This window comes from Fundulus heteroclitus, chromosome 17 (assembly GCF_011125445.2).
Source record: "Fundulus heteroclitus isolate FHET01 chromosome 17, MU-UCD_Fhet_4.1, whole genome shotgun sequence".
In the NCBI taxonomy this organism is placed as follows: domain Eukaryota; kingdom Metazoa; phylum Chordata; class Actinopteri; order Cyprinodontiformes; family Fundulidae; genus Fundulus; species Fundulus heteroclitus.
Window position 1 is genome coordinate 18989183 of NC_046377.1, and position 17730 is coordinate 19006912.

The window sequence follows — 17730 nt, forward strand, 5'->3', positions numbered from 1 at the left end:
TAAAATATTAAAATATTGGGTGTTTGAAATTTTGCCTCAGATTCTCACTCATACCAAGATTTCTACTTGGGTATTTTAATTTAAAATTTGCCTTGACCTAAACCATTTCAGTTTAGCTCTTGCTGTATGTTTAGGGTAATTTTCCTGCTGGAGGGTGACCTTCGACCCCATATTCAAGTCATTTGCAGCCTCTAACAGGTTTCCTTCCAGCATCGCCCTGTGTTTGGCTCTATCCATTTTCCCATCAACTCTGCCCAGCTCTCTTGTTCCTGCTGAAGAAAAGCACCCCCCCCCCCAGTATTATATCGCCATTTTGTTTAATTGTGGAGGTTGTGTTTAGGAGGAGCTGTATCGTGGGTTTTCCACCATGCATAAAACTTCAAGGTCTGGTCTGACCAGAACGCCTGCTTCCACAGATTTACAGTTTCCGATATAAGATCTGTGCCAAACTTTTAAGTTGGACTTCTTGTAACTTTCCGTGAAGGCAACATTTGTGGAGCGCTCGACTTTAAGTTTGCTGACAACAGATTCTCCCACCTGACCTGTGAATATCTGCTGCTTCTCTTGTTGCTATCCAGCTCCAAGGTCAGCTAGTCATTACTCCTGTTAGGGTGAAAACATTTTCATTAAATTGCCATCCATCGTATAAAACCTATATGCCCTGAATGAGTGTTGCTCTTTCTCTGGGGCGTTGGTTGCGCCTCGGTGTGTGCCGTGAGTTGAACGGAGAGAAGGAGAGAGATTCTTCGTACAGCTAAACCTTGAGCGCCTGGTAAATTCTCAATGGAGAGAAGTAGTGTTGTGGTCCGCTCTCATAAAAAAGGCAGTCATACTGTATCTTAGTAAGTTTTCAGTGGTGCTGTACTGTTTTTATGTTGGGATCATGGCTGCCGCGGCTTTCTAAGTTCCAAAACAGAAGATTTCCAACGGAGGGTTTGTTTCTTGAACGCACTTCTGATTTGATTGTTTGTAAAAAAAAAAAAATATATATATATATATGATGTTAATTTCCAGGAAAAATATGGACATAAAAATATCTTACAATTTAGATAAAAATGAAAGATAACTTAATATGATGTTAAAAATGGCTTCAATAGCGATCTGTTCAAAACTGGTGATATTGTTTTATAAAGCTCCTTTAAGCTACTTTAAAGTTCCCCACAATTGGATCCCTGACCTGTCTGTCGTGTTCCTTCATTTTTATTAATCTCTTTGCCCCGTGATGTTCTCTATCAAACTTCAGAGGCTTTGATACAACAGTTCTAGTTATACTGAGATTAAATTCTGCACAGTTTGACTCTGTTTTACTAATTTGGTGATTTCTGAGGGCAGTTTTATTCTGGGTAATGAGACGAAGGGTATTACAACAGATCACTCCACGTTACCCAGATTTATGTGAAACAAACAAAAAGCATGTCCTAACATTTTTTCCCACTTCTAACCTGAGCACTGCCATGTGTTGCTCTACCACGCGGACTTTTATTGTCATAGGTGGAAGTTTGTGATGTCTAAAGTGGGGATAAATTTAGGTGTACTAATACGTTGAAAGGTACTGTATGTGTGTTTAGTGCAATTTAACCAAATAGCTTTAAGATATAGCCCTCTTAATGTTTGTCTAAAGTCAAAGCGAGATGACAGTCTTAGTTTTAGACATTTACGTGTTCTGATTTTCTGCCTGAAGTGGAAGATGGCGACTGAAAATACAGTATGTGTAATTTATCTGCGGTGCAGAAATATTAAATACATACATAAATCTTATGATTATATTTGTATTCATCATTAACACATCACAGAGGGGGGTTGCAGTTTTAATTTCATGCTTCCTATATATTTATATGTTTATTTATGTTCTGTCATTAAAAGGGATTCTAATCTGAGAGCTTAATGGATTCAATTAAAGAGCTGCAAAGCCATTCAACATAGTGGAATGATAGTAAAAATCTTTTTTTTTGCTCAGCCGATGCAGCTAACAGCTCAGGCTCCTTTTTTATTGGGTCGTAAAACTGATTCATTAAGGGGTGGTATATTATTTCTCATTTACATCTTTACATTTTTATCCTGGGACTCCATTAAAGACGCTTTGCATTATTCACAGTTAAATAAAACCTATTTTTATGACCGCTTGCTGCAGCCCCTTCATAAAGCTGTTTCAGTTCCTTTCTGGGACTCGTGAGTGGCATTGTTTTCTCGGATCAGTCAGCTCAGAGAGCCTTTTTGAAAGGCAGCATCCAGATGCTATGTTCCTCATACACATGTTTAAATGAAAGCACAAGCACTTTCATTTAAACTGTATTTGTTGTATTTAAACACTTTTCTGGTCAACATAAATGATGCAATCTCAAAATATCAGCCTTACACCCTATGTGTTGTACATTAACTTACGAAGAGGAAATATAGTACCTTACAGTTGAAAGAAGAGATATCTTCTTTTTTAGTTAATTTGTTTCTTAATTACAGAATAATTAATACTTTTCTACTTTAAACTTGCGTAAAATTGTATGCAAAAATAAACACCATAAAGATGTGCAGCCACCAAAACCATGAGACAAACATCTTTTGATGCTAAATGTGTTAACCGACTTTAAAACAAAAGGTGATTAAGAAAAAGTATTAAGAAGCTGGTTAAAGCTGGTCACTGATTATCATTTTCCACAGTGAAACATGTCCCTTACCAAATTAATCTTGTAAACCCTGTCTGTGGTGAGATGCCTCTGCGCCCTTTCTGGTTCTTTTCCCCTGAAAGCGATCTCACTTCTAATAATAAAACTTCTTTTGAAGGAACAACTCTTAAAACAGAAACTATACCTTGACACATAATCTAAACAAGTCAGAGGAATGGTTAGAGATCAGCGCTGAGGCTCTTGACAGGCATCCACATGGGTAAAAGGAATGAGGAAGAGCCTCGAAAGATGGTTACATTAGCTTTTATAGAAACTGTAAAGGTGTGCACTCCTCCCGTTGTCATCAGTAGAGATTGTGTGGCCACTGATGTGTATTCTGATTGATTGCATAATAGACTTCCCCCAAGATAACTGACCGTTCCCTTTATCCATCCCAGTCTACGAAGGGCATCTGTGTCAGACATAGTGTTAAGCTATATCTAACAATCTATAGAGACATTCTCCAAAGAAGTAGCCATTCCTCCAAAAGGAACGTGAAAAGCCAGATTATGTGTCAAAATGCACACAGGGACAAAGACCTACATATTTTGGCCAGTGGTCTGATAAAACTACAACTTTTCATTATGGCCATATTAATGACAAGTGTTGGATTTGGAGTCAATAGGGAGAAAAGTAAAAGTCTGAGAACAGCATTCCCACTGTAAATTAGAGGGCTGGGAGCATCATGTTGTGTGTTTTTTTTCTGCAGGGGAACCTAAAGCACTTCAAAAAATAGATGGCATCATAAGGAAACACAATCATATGGGAAAATTGATATGAGTTCGGGGGTTTAACCTTGAGTAGCAATCAATCTCTATAACAGACAGTGACCGTAAGGATATTGCCAGATTACTTTCAAAAAGGACTTAAAGATAAAGTCAATATTTTGCGGAGGCAAAGCCCTTAGTCCCATAGTTTGTGGGCAGACCTGAAAATGTGTGTTTCTAAACACCTGACTCACTCACACCAGTTGTCTCAGACGAAAGATGCCAACATTCAAGCAAACTGTTGTAAGAAGCTCTTATGATGACACCGAAAATGTTTGATCCTAGTCTTACAGTTTAAAAGGAGATGTATGCTCAAGTCTAAATTTGATCTAAGTAAAAGAAACCCTGTCTGTCAAATTATTCTGGCAATTAGTAAACTAAAATGATTTCAGGAATCTGACCGAAATTGTCCAAAAATCATGAAAAGTTTGCTGGTATAATGTTGGTGCGGAAAATAGATGTAGTACATGGATTTTTTACTGTGAAAAATATGCTTTTAGCTGTATATAAAACAGTTATGTGCTTAAAAAAGCACTTTAGATTGGCAAAGTGTCTCATGCAGATTAGTGTAAGGACTCAGAGTAACAGCACATCCTCATTTCTCTTGACCGGGAAACCAAACATATATGTGTGTGGATCAGTTGGACAAAAGTGAGGGCTAATTCATTTATTCTGATCACAGAATAGTAGTCATCCATGTGCGTTATGCTAAGACCAACGTTTTCTTTCTTATCTTCAGGATATTTTCTGAATTCATATCCCTTTAACACTTGTTAAAATGGACTATACGTGCCTTTAACCACAGCATTCTGCACAACTACTGGAACACCGTGGTTAGTGGAAAACTACGTCATATAGAAGCCGCCCGTCCATCATGAAAGCAATCCTACATTTCAAAGTGATTGTTTTAAAAAATATATAGTGTATAGTTTATCATTATCTTTTTACTTTTATAAACTGGTCATACCGTCAAAGAAAGTTGTAATTAGTACACTCGTCACCATGGGAAAACACAACGCACAATGCATCCCTTGTCTAAACCTTTCTATGTACAGTCAGGGCAAACGTTTAAAAATCTAAAATGTCCTAAACGACCGCCCAGCAAAGACTGGCATCTTGGTGGTTAGCAAGTGTCTGTTACAAATGTAGATGCAATCTACTTGTTGATTGGTGGATGAAATGTTTCCATCTTACCATTAGGAAAATAAACATGTGAAGGTTTTCAAAAAGAATCAAGGTGAGTTTGGTGTAAAGTGAAAGAGCAATGTGGGAAACTAGCTTAGGCCCACTGTTGAGTATGGTGGAGGATCTGTGATGCTGTGGGCTTTTCACCTCAAAACGCCCTGGGAGTGATGTTTGCATTCATTGCATAATGAAATGTAAAATAATTTTGTTTTTAAGTAAAACCTGTTGGAATCTACTGAGGTTGTCATTATGGGGCTTTTTCGTTTTGATAATGATGGGCAAACATGCTTACCACAGAAAGGGTTCACCTAAGGAAAAAAGACAGATTCCTTTCATAACCGTCTCAGTTCTTACCTAAAGCCACAAACACAGCAAACCATGGTTAAGCTATTTGCAGTGGGAGCAAGGCAAGTGTCGGTGAAAGGTTACCTCCAGTAATCTAAAGTTCTGTCGTGTGAAAAGCCTCAGAAAAATATTTAAGATTTGGTTCAAAAGGCAAGAAAAAAAATGAATAAAACGAAGTTCTCCCACTTCTACAGACTGTGCACATGATTCAGATGGGTAAGTGTGCTTTTTTCTGTTTCAATAGCACGAAACTGACGTCCCACCCTCTGGTCTTAGTGGCATGTAAACACCGTTTATTAGGTTTCAGACCGTGTTCTTACTTTCAGAGTAAGCAGGAGAGGCAAAAATGTCTATTTCATTTTTTTTTTTTTTTTTTTTTTAGCTTTGGCAATTTGTTTTGCAACAGATTGTGATCAGAACATCCCCAGGAGTCATACTATCAGTGTTTTCTTTAATGAGCTTTGGGTTTTTGCTTGAATCTGCCTCAGACCATCGTAATGTGTAATATATATACACACACAGCAGATACATACTCTTATCGTTCTGAGCAAAAAGAAAGAGTTTAACGTGCACTCTGTGAAAACTTTTCCAAAGATTTGTCTTGCTGCAAACTGAGTGACGCTTGGTTATGACTGTTTTATTTCGCTAAACCGTCACTTGCCGCAATTTCCTGTATTTCTTGGTATCTGAGGAAAGCTTAGTCATGATTAATGAGTGCGGCTATCTGGTGGCATGCTGCTGGGGTATCAACTTAGGCAGGTCAGGGAAATATTTAAGCAAGTTATGAAAAGCAGTCATCTCTGCTGGAACTCTGGACAAACTAAAAAAAAAGTAGAACTCACTGTCATAAATCAGGTCTACATAAAATGCGTTAACGACATTGATGGACATGTTTTTAGGTTTCCAAGTACTGAGACGAGTAAAGAGATAAACATGCTATTCTTCCACTTTTTGGGTTTATTATTATGACCAAACCCAGGCATATTTGTGGCCTTCTTGGCAAAGTTGTGTAAAAGGTCTTAAGAGAAATGTATACTTTACTGGAGCATCAGTTTGTAAAGATCCTTTGCTAAGAAATAATTGTTAAAATAATACAATTAGATTAGATTAGATGATACTTTATTGTCCCCGTAGGGGAACTTTGTCTTGGACTACAAGACATCAAATACACATATTGCATCATGCACCACAGTACGTGCAGAAACCAAAGCACGTACTGGACAATAAAAACATTAAATACACTAGACCAACAACAGACAACCAACACAGCAAACCAAATCATCAAAACAGCCTTCATACATCCACATACTATATGCCTACCTTACGCCTTAATCTGATGGACGTAGGGATGAATGAGTATTTATATCTATTAAGTTTTCAAATGGGCACTCTATACTGTTTTCCAGAAGGTAGCGGATCATATTGTGAATAGAGATTGTGAGTAGGATCAGACCGTACTCTCTCTCTCTCTCTCTGTGTGAATGAACTCTCCTTGTAAATCGATTTCAGGGAGGATTAATCAGTCCTCCCTACGACCCTCCAAATAACACAATGGTAATTGTAATATTAGAAACACTTTTAAAATAGATGGAACTGAAGCATTTCTTAAAATGTATACTGCTCAGAGGTATCAGACACCTTTGATTAGTAATCAATGACTGACAATGCCACCAAGGACTCAACACCACTAGGGTGGATTAAACCCCACTTGGTACACTGTTGCCCTCAAAACAACCAATTAGTTTCCCACCCGTTACATCTCCACTATGCGTCCCTTTGAAGAACATTTTTTGTTAAATGACTTTTAAAGAATTAATTTACATTAATGGTTTAAAGAACCTTAAATTGTGATAGTTAATGTAATTATTTTGCTAATTAGTTAATGGAGAAAAAGTGTGTGTTTCCTTAGAAGGACCATGTGCTTTTGCAATTGTGCTTGAACAGAATGTCTATGCTGTTCAAGCACTCGTTATAATTCATACAACACTTATACCATTCTTTGATGTTTACGATCAAAAAAAATATTAACTTGAAATGTTTCTTTTGTAGTGCACATTTCCCGGGTGATTTTCTACACATAATCAGGCTTTTTTGGCTTCTTCCTCACTGAGAGGCCTTTCAGTCTACATCAGTAGAGGACTCGTTTCACTGTGGATTTCACACTCGCTATGCAGCTTCAGCCAGCATCTTCACAAGGTCTTTTGCTTTGCTCATTACTGAATGTACATTTTTCACCCCAACACGTTCATCTCTGGTACACAGAACCATCTGCACCGTTATAAAGGCTGTTTATTCTTGTGTTTAGTTGTTTCAATGGATGAAGGTGGATTTTAGTTGCTGCGGGATCTGCAAGCATCTGGAATCTGTACACAAGGATGAGTGGAAGGCCACACTTGCCTTATTTAGCGATCTTGTGTTCCGTCTTATTTTGTAAAAAAAAAAAAAAAAAAGTATGTTGTCTAAAATAATTTTATTTACAGGTATGCTTCCATTTAAATTTGATTTATTTAAAAAAGGAAAACTAATCAGAAGCCTACAAAGCCAGGACACCATTACCTGGGCAAACAGAAATATTTCTGGTAATACAAACTGACCTAAAGAAGGAAATGTTTAGACTGCTTTAATACCAGAAAGTGAGTAAAACTATGTTATGTGATCATTTATTGACAGATAATTTCCATTCAGAGGTAAAAAAAAAAAAGAAAATTATACATCCCAAATTGCACTTTGTGACGTTAAAGGAGCATTGCAGAACTTTAAAGGTTACATATATATGTTGTTTTATTTCCCATACATGCCTTTACAATTGCCTGACGTGTAAAAATAGATTTCCTCAGTTTACCACAGTTGCCTATGTAGGCTCTATTAGTCAGTTCATGAGAGATTGATCTGGGTCACATTCTCTGGGTGTGCGCGTGGGTGTTCTGCACGCTCTCGTTCACCTGGCTACTTTGTTGAGTCTCTGCCGTAATCGATGCATTAGCAAGAGAACACGGACTAACTTCGATATTTATAGCTTTCTTACCTCAGAAGACATCAGACCTCTAAACAAAAGATGTGTCCCGTCGCAGCGGCAGATACTTTCCCTTTTCTCCCTTGCACGTGCATAACACTGGTGTCATTTCAACTAGTCGCCATAGGGGGCAGACTTCTGCCAAATCTCTGGAACTTGCTCCAGAGTTGCTCCTTTAATATTGAACACACAGATAATGCAGTGAGGATATGTTTCGATATATTGCACGACTCTAACCCTAACCTTGTTAAATGTGCTAGAAAAAGACTACAAGCTGTCTTATTCACAAAAAGGTGGTTGTAGAGACAGCAATTGAAGCAGAACCTGTGATATGGTAAAAAAACAAAACAAATATAACTTAGTTTGTTTTTTTCACTGAATAAATTTACTCACCGTGAAGGTTGGATATTTCTAAAATCTTCAGTGAGGTTTTGCTGTTGCAATAAAAGACATTTATTCTAAAAACTTTACCAAAGGATTACTTGCCCGTATTTGCTTCAATGGTTGTAAATGTTTCTGTGGGTAAAATCAGGAAGAATATTTATAGAACACTGTATGGCCTTTAAAGTGGCCATACTAGTGTTATAACTGGGTGAGTGTCAAGGGCTCATTCACTCATCCTTTATAGGTGCCGTAAAGCTCCAGATGGAAACTGCGGGGTGGCTTTCACCTAATTTATTGATCTCAAGAATAGGAAAGCCATGTCATCGTGCAGGACTTTCCAGATACACAAGAAATATGCTGAACTTGTTGTCTTCATTCAAAGTCATTATCTCTGTTATACTCGCTACTTACTATTTTTGTATTGCAACCCACCCCCATCGCTCTGCTTGTGACTGACTGAGGAAAAGCTTTATCTTCTGAAAGACCAAATTCCTTTTTTATAGAAAATGATCTTTATCACGAGACTTTTTTTTTTTTTCTTACGTCTGTAATTTAATGTTTTTTTTTTGTTGCTTATGAGGAAAAGTTTGGACTCTGTTACAGTCAATATTAAAGTAAAAAAAAAGAGACAGATTCTGAGTATTTAATCAAAGCTGGATTTGCCTGTGAGCTGCCGAAAATAGAAAAGCATAAATTCCATCATGCGGAGGATTTAAATGACTTTTCAGGGGCAGAAAAAGTACAGGCGACACCTTATAGCACATTATGAGTTTCTGATTTCTAGAAGACGATAACTTTAGTAATAATGTGTGCTTAAGCAAGTCACAATGATTGAATTTGAGGTTTAAATATATGCATAGTCAGTGAGACTCTGAATCTTTGAAACAAAAAGTCAAACGTCTGTTAAAATTGCTGAAATGAAATAACACAGGACTGAGAGCCCAGCTTGTCGTGATAGATTAAAAATGATGAATGCACATCATTTCCCTGCAAGGCCCTACTGTTCTACAAGAATATGAGAAGAAAAGAGCATTTTTGGTGTCAGACACTTGGTAATTGCCCGAGTCCCATGCTGTCTCCCTCTCAGAGCACTGTCTGCGAGAGGATCTTACTTAGAAAAGAATAAATAAAGAATTGGGAAAGGGCAGCACTGACAAAAGCAGCAGATTCTTTTTGCCGGCCGAGTTTAACAGCTTCCTGGCGATCTCAAAAATAGCAGAAAAATCAAATAAAGGTGGGTAATTTACTGCACAGTGTCGTATTCTATATTTCCTAATCTTTAAAAGATGGATGGTATATGACTAGTAGCAGCTACACTTGGGATGTGATGGATAACTAACAGGCATAAATCCAGATGTAAACTGCTTTCTCCTTGATAGTTCTAATTCTCTTGCTGTCGCTGCCACGGCTGTATAATACTTCCTCGAGCAAACATTGAGCGGGTCAATGAGCCTTTTGCACTGGAAAGCTGTGAAGTGTCTCAACACTTAAACCTCTGGGCTATTTTGCACTTTGTGTCAGCTAATGAGCAAAACACAGAGCTGTCATTATGTTTGATTATTGGTAAAGAGATTTATATACATATTAAATACGCTGTACTTACCAACTTGCCATAACAATATTTCACACTCGTATACAGTCTCTCTTTCGGTATAACATCTTAAAGGTTGAAGAACTCATTGTTTTTATCAGCAATTTGATACGTATGGCCCATAATAAAACATCCAGCTGTAAGAGTCGTTATCTGCTATTGATAGACAGTCACTTAAAAATTTTAGTAGTTAGATCATGATCTTAAGCTTGTGATCAGACCAGAAGTTTCCCTTGTCACTGTGCAGAATTTGATATTAAACTGTGTTTGCTGTATGTTCGTCAATGTCATATCCCTTAAAGAATTCCCATTTTTTTGTGATGATAAAATGTTTTCCAGTTATTACAGTGAAACAAAGTTTCGTTTTGTTTTGGCTCATATTTTTCATTCCATTTTATTTTCTCTATTCCCTATTATGGTTTTTGAACAAACTCATCACAGTATTTTCTACCTAACTGCTAAACAAGGTCACAGCCTACTGGCTTACCTATTTCGCTAACTCGCCATTTTTGTTTATCGTCGCAATTTTGTAGTCTAAGCTCAAGGCTGCAGAAGCTATAAGTGGATGAGTCAAAATGTTGGTTTATTGGGTGAATTTATCCGTGCAGTGTACTAAACAACCATATTTAGTACATTTGCATATTTAATTCAATGTATTTCTTTGTATAGCACCATTTCACAACCGATTTAATGTCAATTAAATGAGAATCATACAGGTTAAGAAGTTTTCTATCTGTTCAAACTCAACATATTGCATAAAGTCATTGACTGGCAGCATTCAGTTCTCGTTCTGGATGAACATGTTGCCACAGCGGACAGTCATTGGCATTGTGTCATTGACTTTGCAGCAATCCCTCATACTCTGCATGCATGTGGCGACAGTGGAAAGGAAAACTTCACTTCAACAGGAAGAAACCTCTAGCAGGCTGTGATGAATTGGAAACCTGTCCAGGGTGTAACACAGCTAAGCAGATAATCTCTGGACCATTTTAAGTCGACAGGTTTAAAAAGAGCACAGCTCTGCCAATAGCGATGTCTAGGAGAGAGACAGGGCTAAATACTAGACAACACTAAAGACAGGGCCAAGAGTATTATCCACAGAAGGAGAATAGGAAGTTGTTGGCAGCAATAGCCCAGCCGATGCCCCCTGAAGCATGGTGTCTGCTGGCTGCATATTCATATTTCTTTTGCAATACTCACTATTACCATCGTGTTGGATTACCTTTTTACTTTACCTTTTTCATAGCAAATAATTTAACCATCTCACACCTATATCTAGAAATTAGTTTGTTATCATTTCACTTTAGAATTTATGTTGACATTCTCTGTTATAACATATATTGACCAATCAGTGGAAGAACAACAGAAAAATTGCACCAGACGTTTAGTTTGAACCTTAAAAAAATGCAGATAAAAAAATTATTTTAACAATTAATATAGTGCTCTAAGAAATGTTTAGTTTAAATGCATGTTTGGACTCTACAGTTACTCTATAAGATGAAAAGGCAAAATGTAAAACGCCACCATTACTGTAAAATGTATTATTATTAATGCATAAATTGGTTGAAGAGTCATTTTTGATTTGCATTTTGTATGTCCGTGTATGGAATGCTGTAAATATTATTCTGTTCTTGAAAAATCCTACGATCAAGTCACCCCCTCTCCCCCAAGAAAAAAGAAATTAATGGGATTGGTAAACAAAACTGCTAGCTGTCTAAACCTATCCTTGCAGGGACACAGAGGGGCTGTTGCCTATCTCCAGCAGTCAATGGGTGAGAGGCGGGGTACACCTTGGACAGGTCATCAATCCATCCCAGGGCCACACAAACAATCATGCACACATGCACTCATACATAAGGGCAGTGTGGATAAACAGGCTGGGAGGAACCCACACATGAACAGGAGAACATGCAGAAAGACCTCAGGGTGGTTTAAACCCACAATCTCCAAGATGTAAGGCAACAAAACGAATCACCGTGCCACCCCCAAAGCCCATCTCAAACATCAGCTGATCAAAACCAATAAAATCCAATCCCTCATGGGGTTTTTAAACCGACTGTTACATTGTATTTAGCCCGAGGGGAGGCGAGGGCTTTAAATGGAAAATGTATGAGGGCTTTGTTTGACCGTGACAAACTCTTGTTGAGATCGACAGCACATGCACCTGCGACTGTCACTGTAGCTGCTGTGCAGACAATCGAAATGTTGATATCGGAGCCCAGCTCAGCGGTGATGGCACAAGATAAGACGTAGAGCTGGAAGCGCCGCAGGCTTTTCTCAGGTCTCTAAAGACTCTGGACGACTATTGCTTTCCTGTTCCCGTCCATGTTCTTCTGTAACGCTGACTCTGTAAAAGTCCACGTGCACGTTTGGGGAGGGTTAAACGATAACTGTGTTATAAACGCTTTTTTATTTCTCTTTTTAAGAATGACTGGACAGAAGCTGTGGACACAAGCAGCTGTGCTGGCGCTGCTGATGCTAACGGTGATGGCGGGCGAGGGCGGCAAAGCAGAAAAACAAGGTGATTCTCTCCACCCGTCACACTTATGATACAAGGAAGCAATTTGGACTGAGGATCCTCAAATTAAGAAATACACACGAAAGGCTCTATTCTCCAGGGCTATTAATGTACCAGAGCACAACTTAATAAAAATAAGTAAGTACTGCAAACAAAGGTTTTGGGGAAATCCAATTAGTCTCTTGTTTAGTAAAAAACAACAAAACAGCTAATTTGCAACGAAGAGAAAATAAGTCAAATACATTCCTCCAGGGTAAGGAAAATATGATTTTAGGTGGTTTTACATGCAAGGGAAAAAGTTTATTTGCTTTGGAAATTAGTACAAAGACCTGAAGCAATCACAAAGATCCAACACAGGAAATTAAAGGAAATTAAAGTTTTTGTTTACTTATAGTTCCAAAATGTAACTATGAAAAATAACTTGACTTAAGAAAATGCTATACATTTAGGAGACACAGTTTTCAGGTAAAACACACTAAAATAACAGAAATGCTGTACTTTATTGACTATTTACTTTTAAACCAGAAAAGGAACTGACTCTGATTCCCTGACTCTGAAAATGATCCAGACACTAGAAGCTATTCACATTTTGCCACGCGTGTCCCCACCCTTTAGGGAAGAAGGAGCGGAAATCGGACTGTGGAGATTGGCAGTGGAGCGTGTGCGTCGCCAACGAGGGCGACTGCGGACTGGGCACCAGGGAAGGGACACGCACAGGTACTGACTGCAAGCAGACCATCAAGACCCAACGCTGCAAGATCCCCTGCAACTGGAAGAAGAAGTTTGGAGGTAAAGATGCGTGCTCAGTGTCCAGACATGTGGACACATTGTGCAGTGCTGTAAAATAAAGACTTGAAATAAATGAATCTTTTATTGCAAGATCACAATCTCACACTAACCGATTTAGCAAGAATATACAGCCCTTAATTCAGAGTGGAGGAATCTCTTGGTCAGAAGTAATGCCATTTTGTTGAGATGGTTGAGACGTCTGCTGAATTTCTGGAAGAGGCTACTGGATTTTTGCTTAAGATGAACTGGTATTACAAAGCCTTCGTGATGCCATGCATTCTAACAAAGTTACAAAGGGATTGGAGAAAAATAAGCCCACGGCATCATGGATCTTTCACTATACAAAACAGAGGACATGAGATAAGGTCTTTTTCCAACACATTCATCTATCTGAAACAAAGCACGGATATCCAGTCTCAGCAGAGGTAGTCAGATCCTAGGTATTTACAGACAGAACAGACATTATTCCGACATTAGAAGTTGGGTTGCTACAGCTGTCGGTATCTTTCCTCCTCGTCATTAAACCTGACAAACACCAGTATGCGGCTGGATAAGGCTTTGAAATCACAGATTTTATGAGTATATAACCACGTAACCTTTGTGTTATGCATGGGTGCCGTTTGTATGAAAAGACGTTTTCAGGTGTGATGGCTAAATCCCCAAATAACCCCCCACCCTCTTTATAGTGGTGCTAAAGTGTGAAGTATTGGGCTTCATTTTGCACCAAACAACTTGGAGGATTCCACAAACGATCACCTAACCCGTCTGTCTGATGCTGTGGGTGAGAGGGGAAGTATGGCAACGGCATTGGGGCTAAGTAGAGGAGGGGAGGGGGGTTGGATGGAGGGGCAAGGTGGAGGCTGGTGCGTGTCGTGGATCGGGTCATTCTTACAAGAACTCCTACAAATGGCTGTTAAATCTAAACAGTTTCGGGGGGGGGGGGGATTTAATGGCACAGAGGGTAATTTTTCGTTGAAATATTGATGGATAAAGGAAAGAAAACGGACTTGAGCAGTTTCTCATTCAGGGCAAAAGGGTCAAGTGCTTGGAGACCACTAGGGGTCTTTCTTTGCACGGGCGTGTCTCCGCTGCATTTATAAGCTTGTTTTGGTTACTCCCTAACAAATCTTCCTGTTTGCTAGTTCTCCCGTTGCCCTGCCTGCTCTTCTTTGCACTGCCTGGCCTGTTCTCTGTCTGTTTGTAGCCTTTGTTCCTCCGATCAACCGCAGTTCTCTTGCCGTGGGTCATCCATAGAACTTTATATGACATTACTACAGGTGCCACCAGTGATTTTGTTCGTGTTTTCTGGAAAATAAATGTATCCAAATCTTAGGCTGAGTTTTTAAGTGTGAAAAAATACTACTGCAAACAGATTTCTGCACAGGCTTTTTTCACTCTTTTCACCAGGAGTGGCGACAAACCTGTCTATGTTTGTAGCTGATTAGTGTTACCAGTGCAAGTCACTTGAACTGGCATTTACCATTTATCTAAGAACGGTGTAGAAATCCAGCATTGTATTCATAGTATTTTAGCTATTGACTAACATACCCAGAGAATTCCACCTTTGTACAAGTACATGATTTCCATTTGTTGCTCCACTCCTCCTCATAATCCATTGTTGCAGGCAAACAATGGCCTCATTTTCAGAACAGGGAATGCATAAGCTAGTTAATTAGAGGTACAACAGAAATGTCTGCTGAGAATATGATACATTGTCATGGAAATAACCGTCCAACAACGTCATTACCAGCACGACAGAGTAGCAGGCATTGTTTTTTACCTTGTTTGTGGGGGTGTGTAAAAGGAACCACCATGAATATGGTTTGGCAGGTTCAGTCCGAGAGCGTCACAGCTGTGAAAGACACATTCTCTAAACATTTCACATTTCTACCTTACACAAACAGCAATTTCTAAAGGAGAAGTTGTCCAGCACGTCATTGTTTTGGCACAAAAAAATGACAACCCAAGCTATCTCTCGTTGCGAGATAGCTTGGGTTGTCTTCTTTGGCTTGGATCTCTGCAGCTAAAATCTCCACCGGTGACAAGCCTGGGGGAGATTTGTTCCCATGGTGAGACCTGTAAGACAGCCGTCCCCTGCTTTGCAGTGGGCCTGTCAGAAATGATGAAGGAGTGCAGGATGGCCCTCGCCAATTGGACGTACAGATTACGGCAGCAAAAGTTTTGAAAGGGCGCCGTTAAGTCCCATCGACACAGACTTTAATTAGAAGGAAGTTGCTTGGGCAAAAGAAAGTGAGCATAGCATTGCAATCCCACTTTGTGGTAAAAACAGTGAGTGTAATATTAATACAGTGCATCAGGATCACACAAGCTGGACGGCCTTTCACTATGATGGAGTTCTGACCAGTCAGCACTCAGCTGTAAAGTTGACTCTAGCAAACATGTCCAAAGAGAGACATCTCAAAACACCTTGCCTGCACTGCAAGGATCAGAATTTGCCATCATGTTAATGCCACACAGGCATAAAGGCCAACCATTGCCACTTACTCTAATATATAGTGCATCATCTCAGGTCTGCTTGCACAAAAAATGCATTTAGACTCAGCGATTCTGAGGCTGGAGCAGCATTTAGATTATGTGCTACTACTAGTCAAATCATTTTAGCAACATTTGACATACAGGAGAAGTGAGAAAGAAGTTTTATACTTACAATTAGAAAGCAATCCAACTATGGCTAAAGACTAATTTCAACATTATTTATGAAAAATCGAAAGATCAACTTTGTTTTTTGTTTTTTTTACACAAAGGGGTTCACAAAGCACAAGCAATCTTTTAAATAATCTTTATCAGTGTAGAGTAATTCAGTCAATGTTTGTCCAGTTAATATTGTGTTCTTTTCGCACTTGCATTTTTCAAAGGCCATTCAAAGAATTCAGATAGTTAATTTAATTTTTTTCACAAGAGCAACGGTTACATAGACCCTATATTACATTTTCTTTAATAATGTTGTCAGTGTATTTAGATTAAACACAATAACATGTGGAATTATAATTGGTCAACTGCTAACACCAAAGTAGTCCTTTAACTCAGCCTCTAGTCACAAAGAGAATATCAATCTCCAACTTGGGCTAGTCACTCATCCCATAGGCACATTTTTGTGGCTATATGATGTGTTTTCCCACATCAAGTCGTGGTGGTGATCCCAGGTGGTGCCCCGGCTTGGTAAGTTTTATCAAAATGACTGCTTTACTAAACTGTTCCATCTTTGGACTACTACAGGTAGATGCTGACCCCAGCAGACCAGTACCATTCCACATAAACCTGCAGTTCTAAAGATAAGATGACCCAGTTGTCTGGCCATCACAATTTGGCCCTTTTCAATATCACTTAAATACCAAGGCGGGCCCATTTTTCCTGCTATTAACAGGAAAAACTGTTTACTTGCTCCCTGATATATCCCACCCACTGAAAGGTGCAGCAGTAAACAGATAATCAGCGTTGTTCACCTCAGTTTTCATAATGTTATGTCCTCGTATTTGACATTTAAAACAAGTACAGAATCTCATCTTAGTCCTTTTTAGCCTGTTCATGTATTGCAAATTTCCACTCTTGTGTTTTTATTGCCCTTTCATTACATATTTTTATTGCCTTTGCTTAAATGCACGCTGTGGTTCAGCCCTGTGGTGCAAATGTTTTTCTAAGCTTTAATTGACATTTAAAGCTTTTCAAATGCACAACGCAGCACAAAGTCAAAAGAGGCAGCTGTTAATAATTCTGCAGAGTCATTGTTTTTGCTCAGAGAACCCGAAATATGGAGGTACCGTCGGGACTGGTAACAGAGGTCACAAACACTCTAACTAATGGCTCTGAATGCATCACATAGAGGGAAAACAGTCACACGGTGTGCCAGAATGACTATAACGATGCATTTTAACAACACAAAGTTCAAACCCTTTCTTGAAAACTTGACGTGATTTATGTATAAATGTATAGTTTCAGCTAACACAATACATCTGGACATTAAGCTAGTGAAAAAGCATGTAAATCTTTCTAGCCCTAACATTTACCAAAGTCTTAATGTGATTATGTGCACAACCCATTGCAAAACGTGTATTTATTTAACTTAATTTACATTGTTTATGATATTGAATTATTTCTTTGACAAAGACAGGCAGGAACTCTTAGGTATCGGGCCAAGATTTGAAAACTACTTTTCACAGATGTTCTCCATCTAATCTTTGCAGCTATGGTTGCAGAAAAAAAACAAGGGTGTCTGATTTTGGGAGCTGAATAAAAATAAGTGCTTTAGTTTTTAATTGTTTAGCGAAAAAGATTAAAACTATTTACTGATTTCCAGTTGAATTAACGCACTGTTTGTGTTGCTCTAATATACTGTGTGAAAGTCCAGTAAAACACACGTCTGAAAAACTTCAATACCTTTGCAACACAGCATGCTGTACGTGCCGCCTCAGAATGTAGCACAGCCTCCTGATAAATTGCCAACAAGTGGGATATCTTTC

General features: G+C 38.7%; 1 protein-coding gene across 1 annotated transcript in view; it reads left to right on the forward strand.

Moving 5' to 3' along the window:
* ptn (pleiotrophin) overlaps window positions 1-17730 on the forward strand; it is a 64759-nt gene that overhangs the window by 33385 nt on the left and 13644 nt on the right. The window contains exons 2-3 of the mRNA XM_036149259.1: window positions 12372-12466; window positions 13079-13252. Of these exons, the coding sequence (XP_036005152.1) occupies window positions 12373-12466; window positions 13079-13252 (268 nt within the window). The 5' untranslated portion in view covers window position 12372. The remainder of the gene's footprint in view (window positions 1-12371; window positions 12467-13078; window positions 13253-17730) is intronic.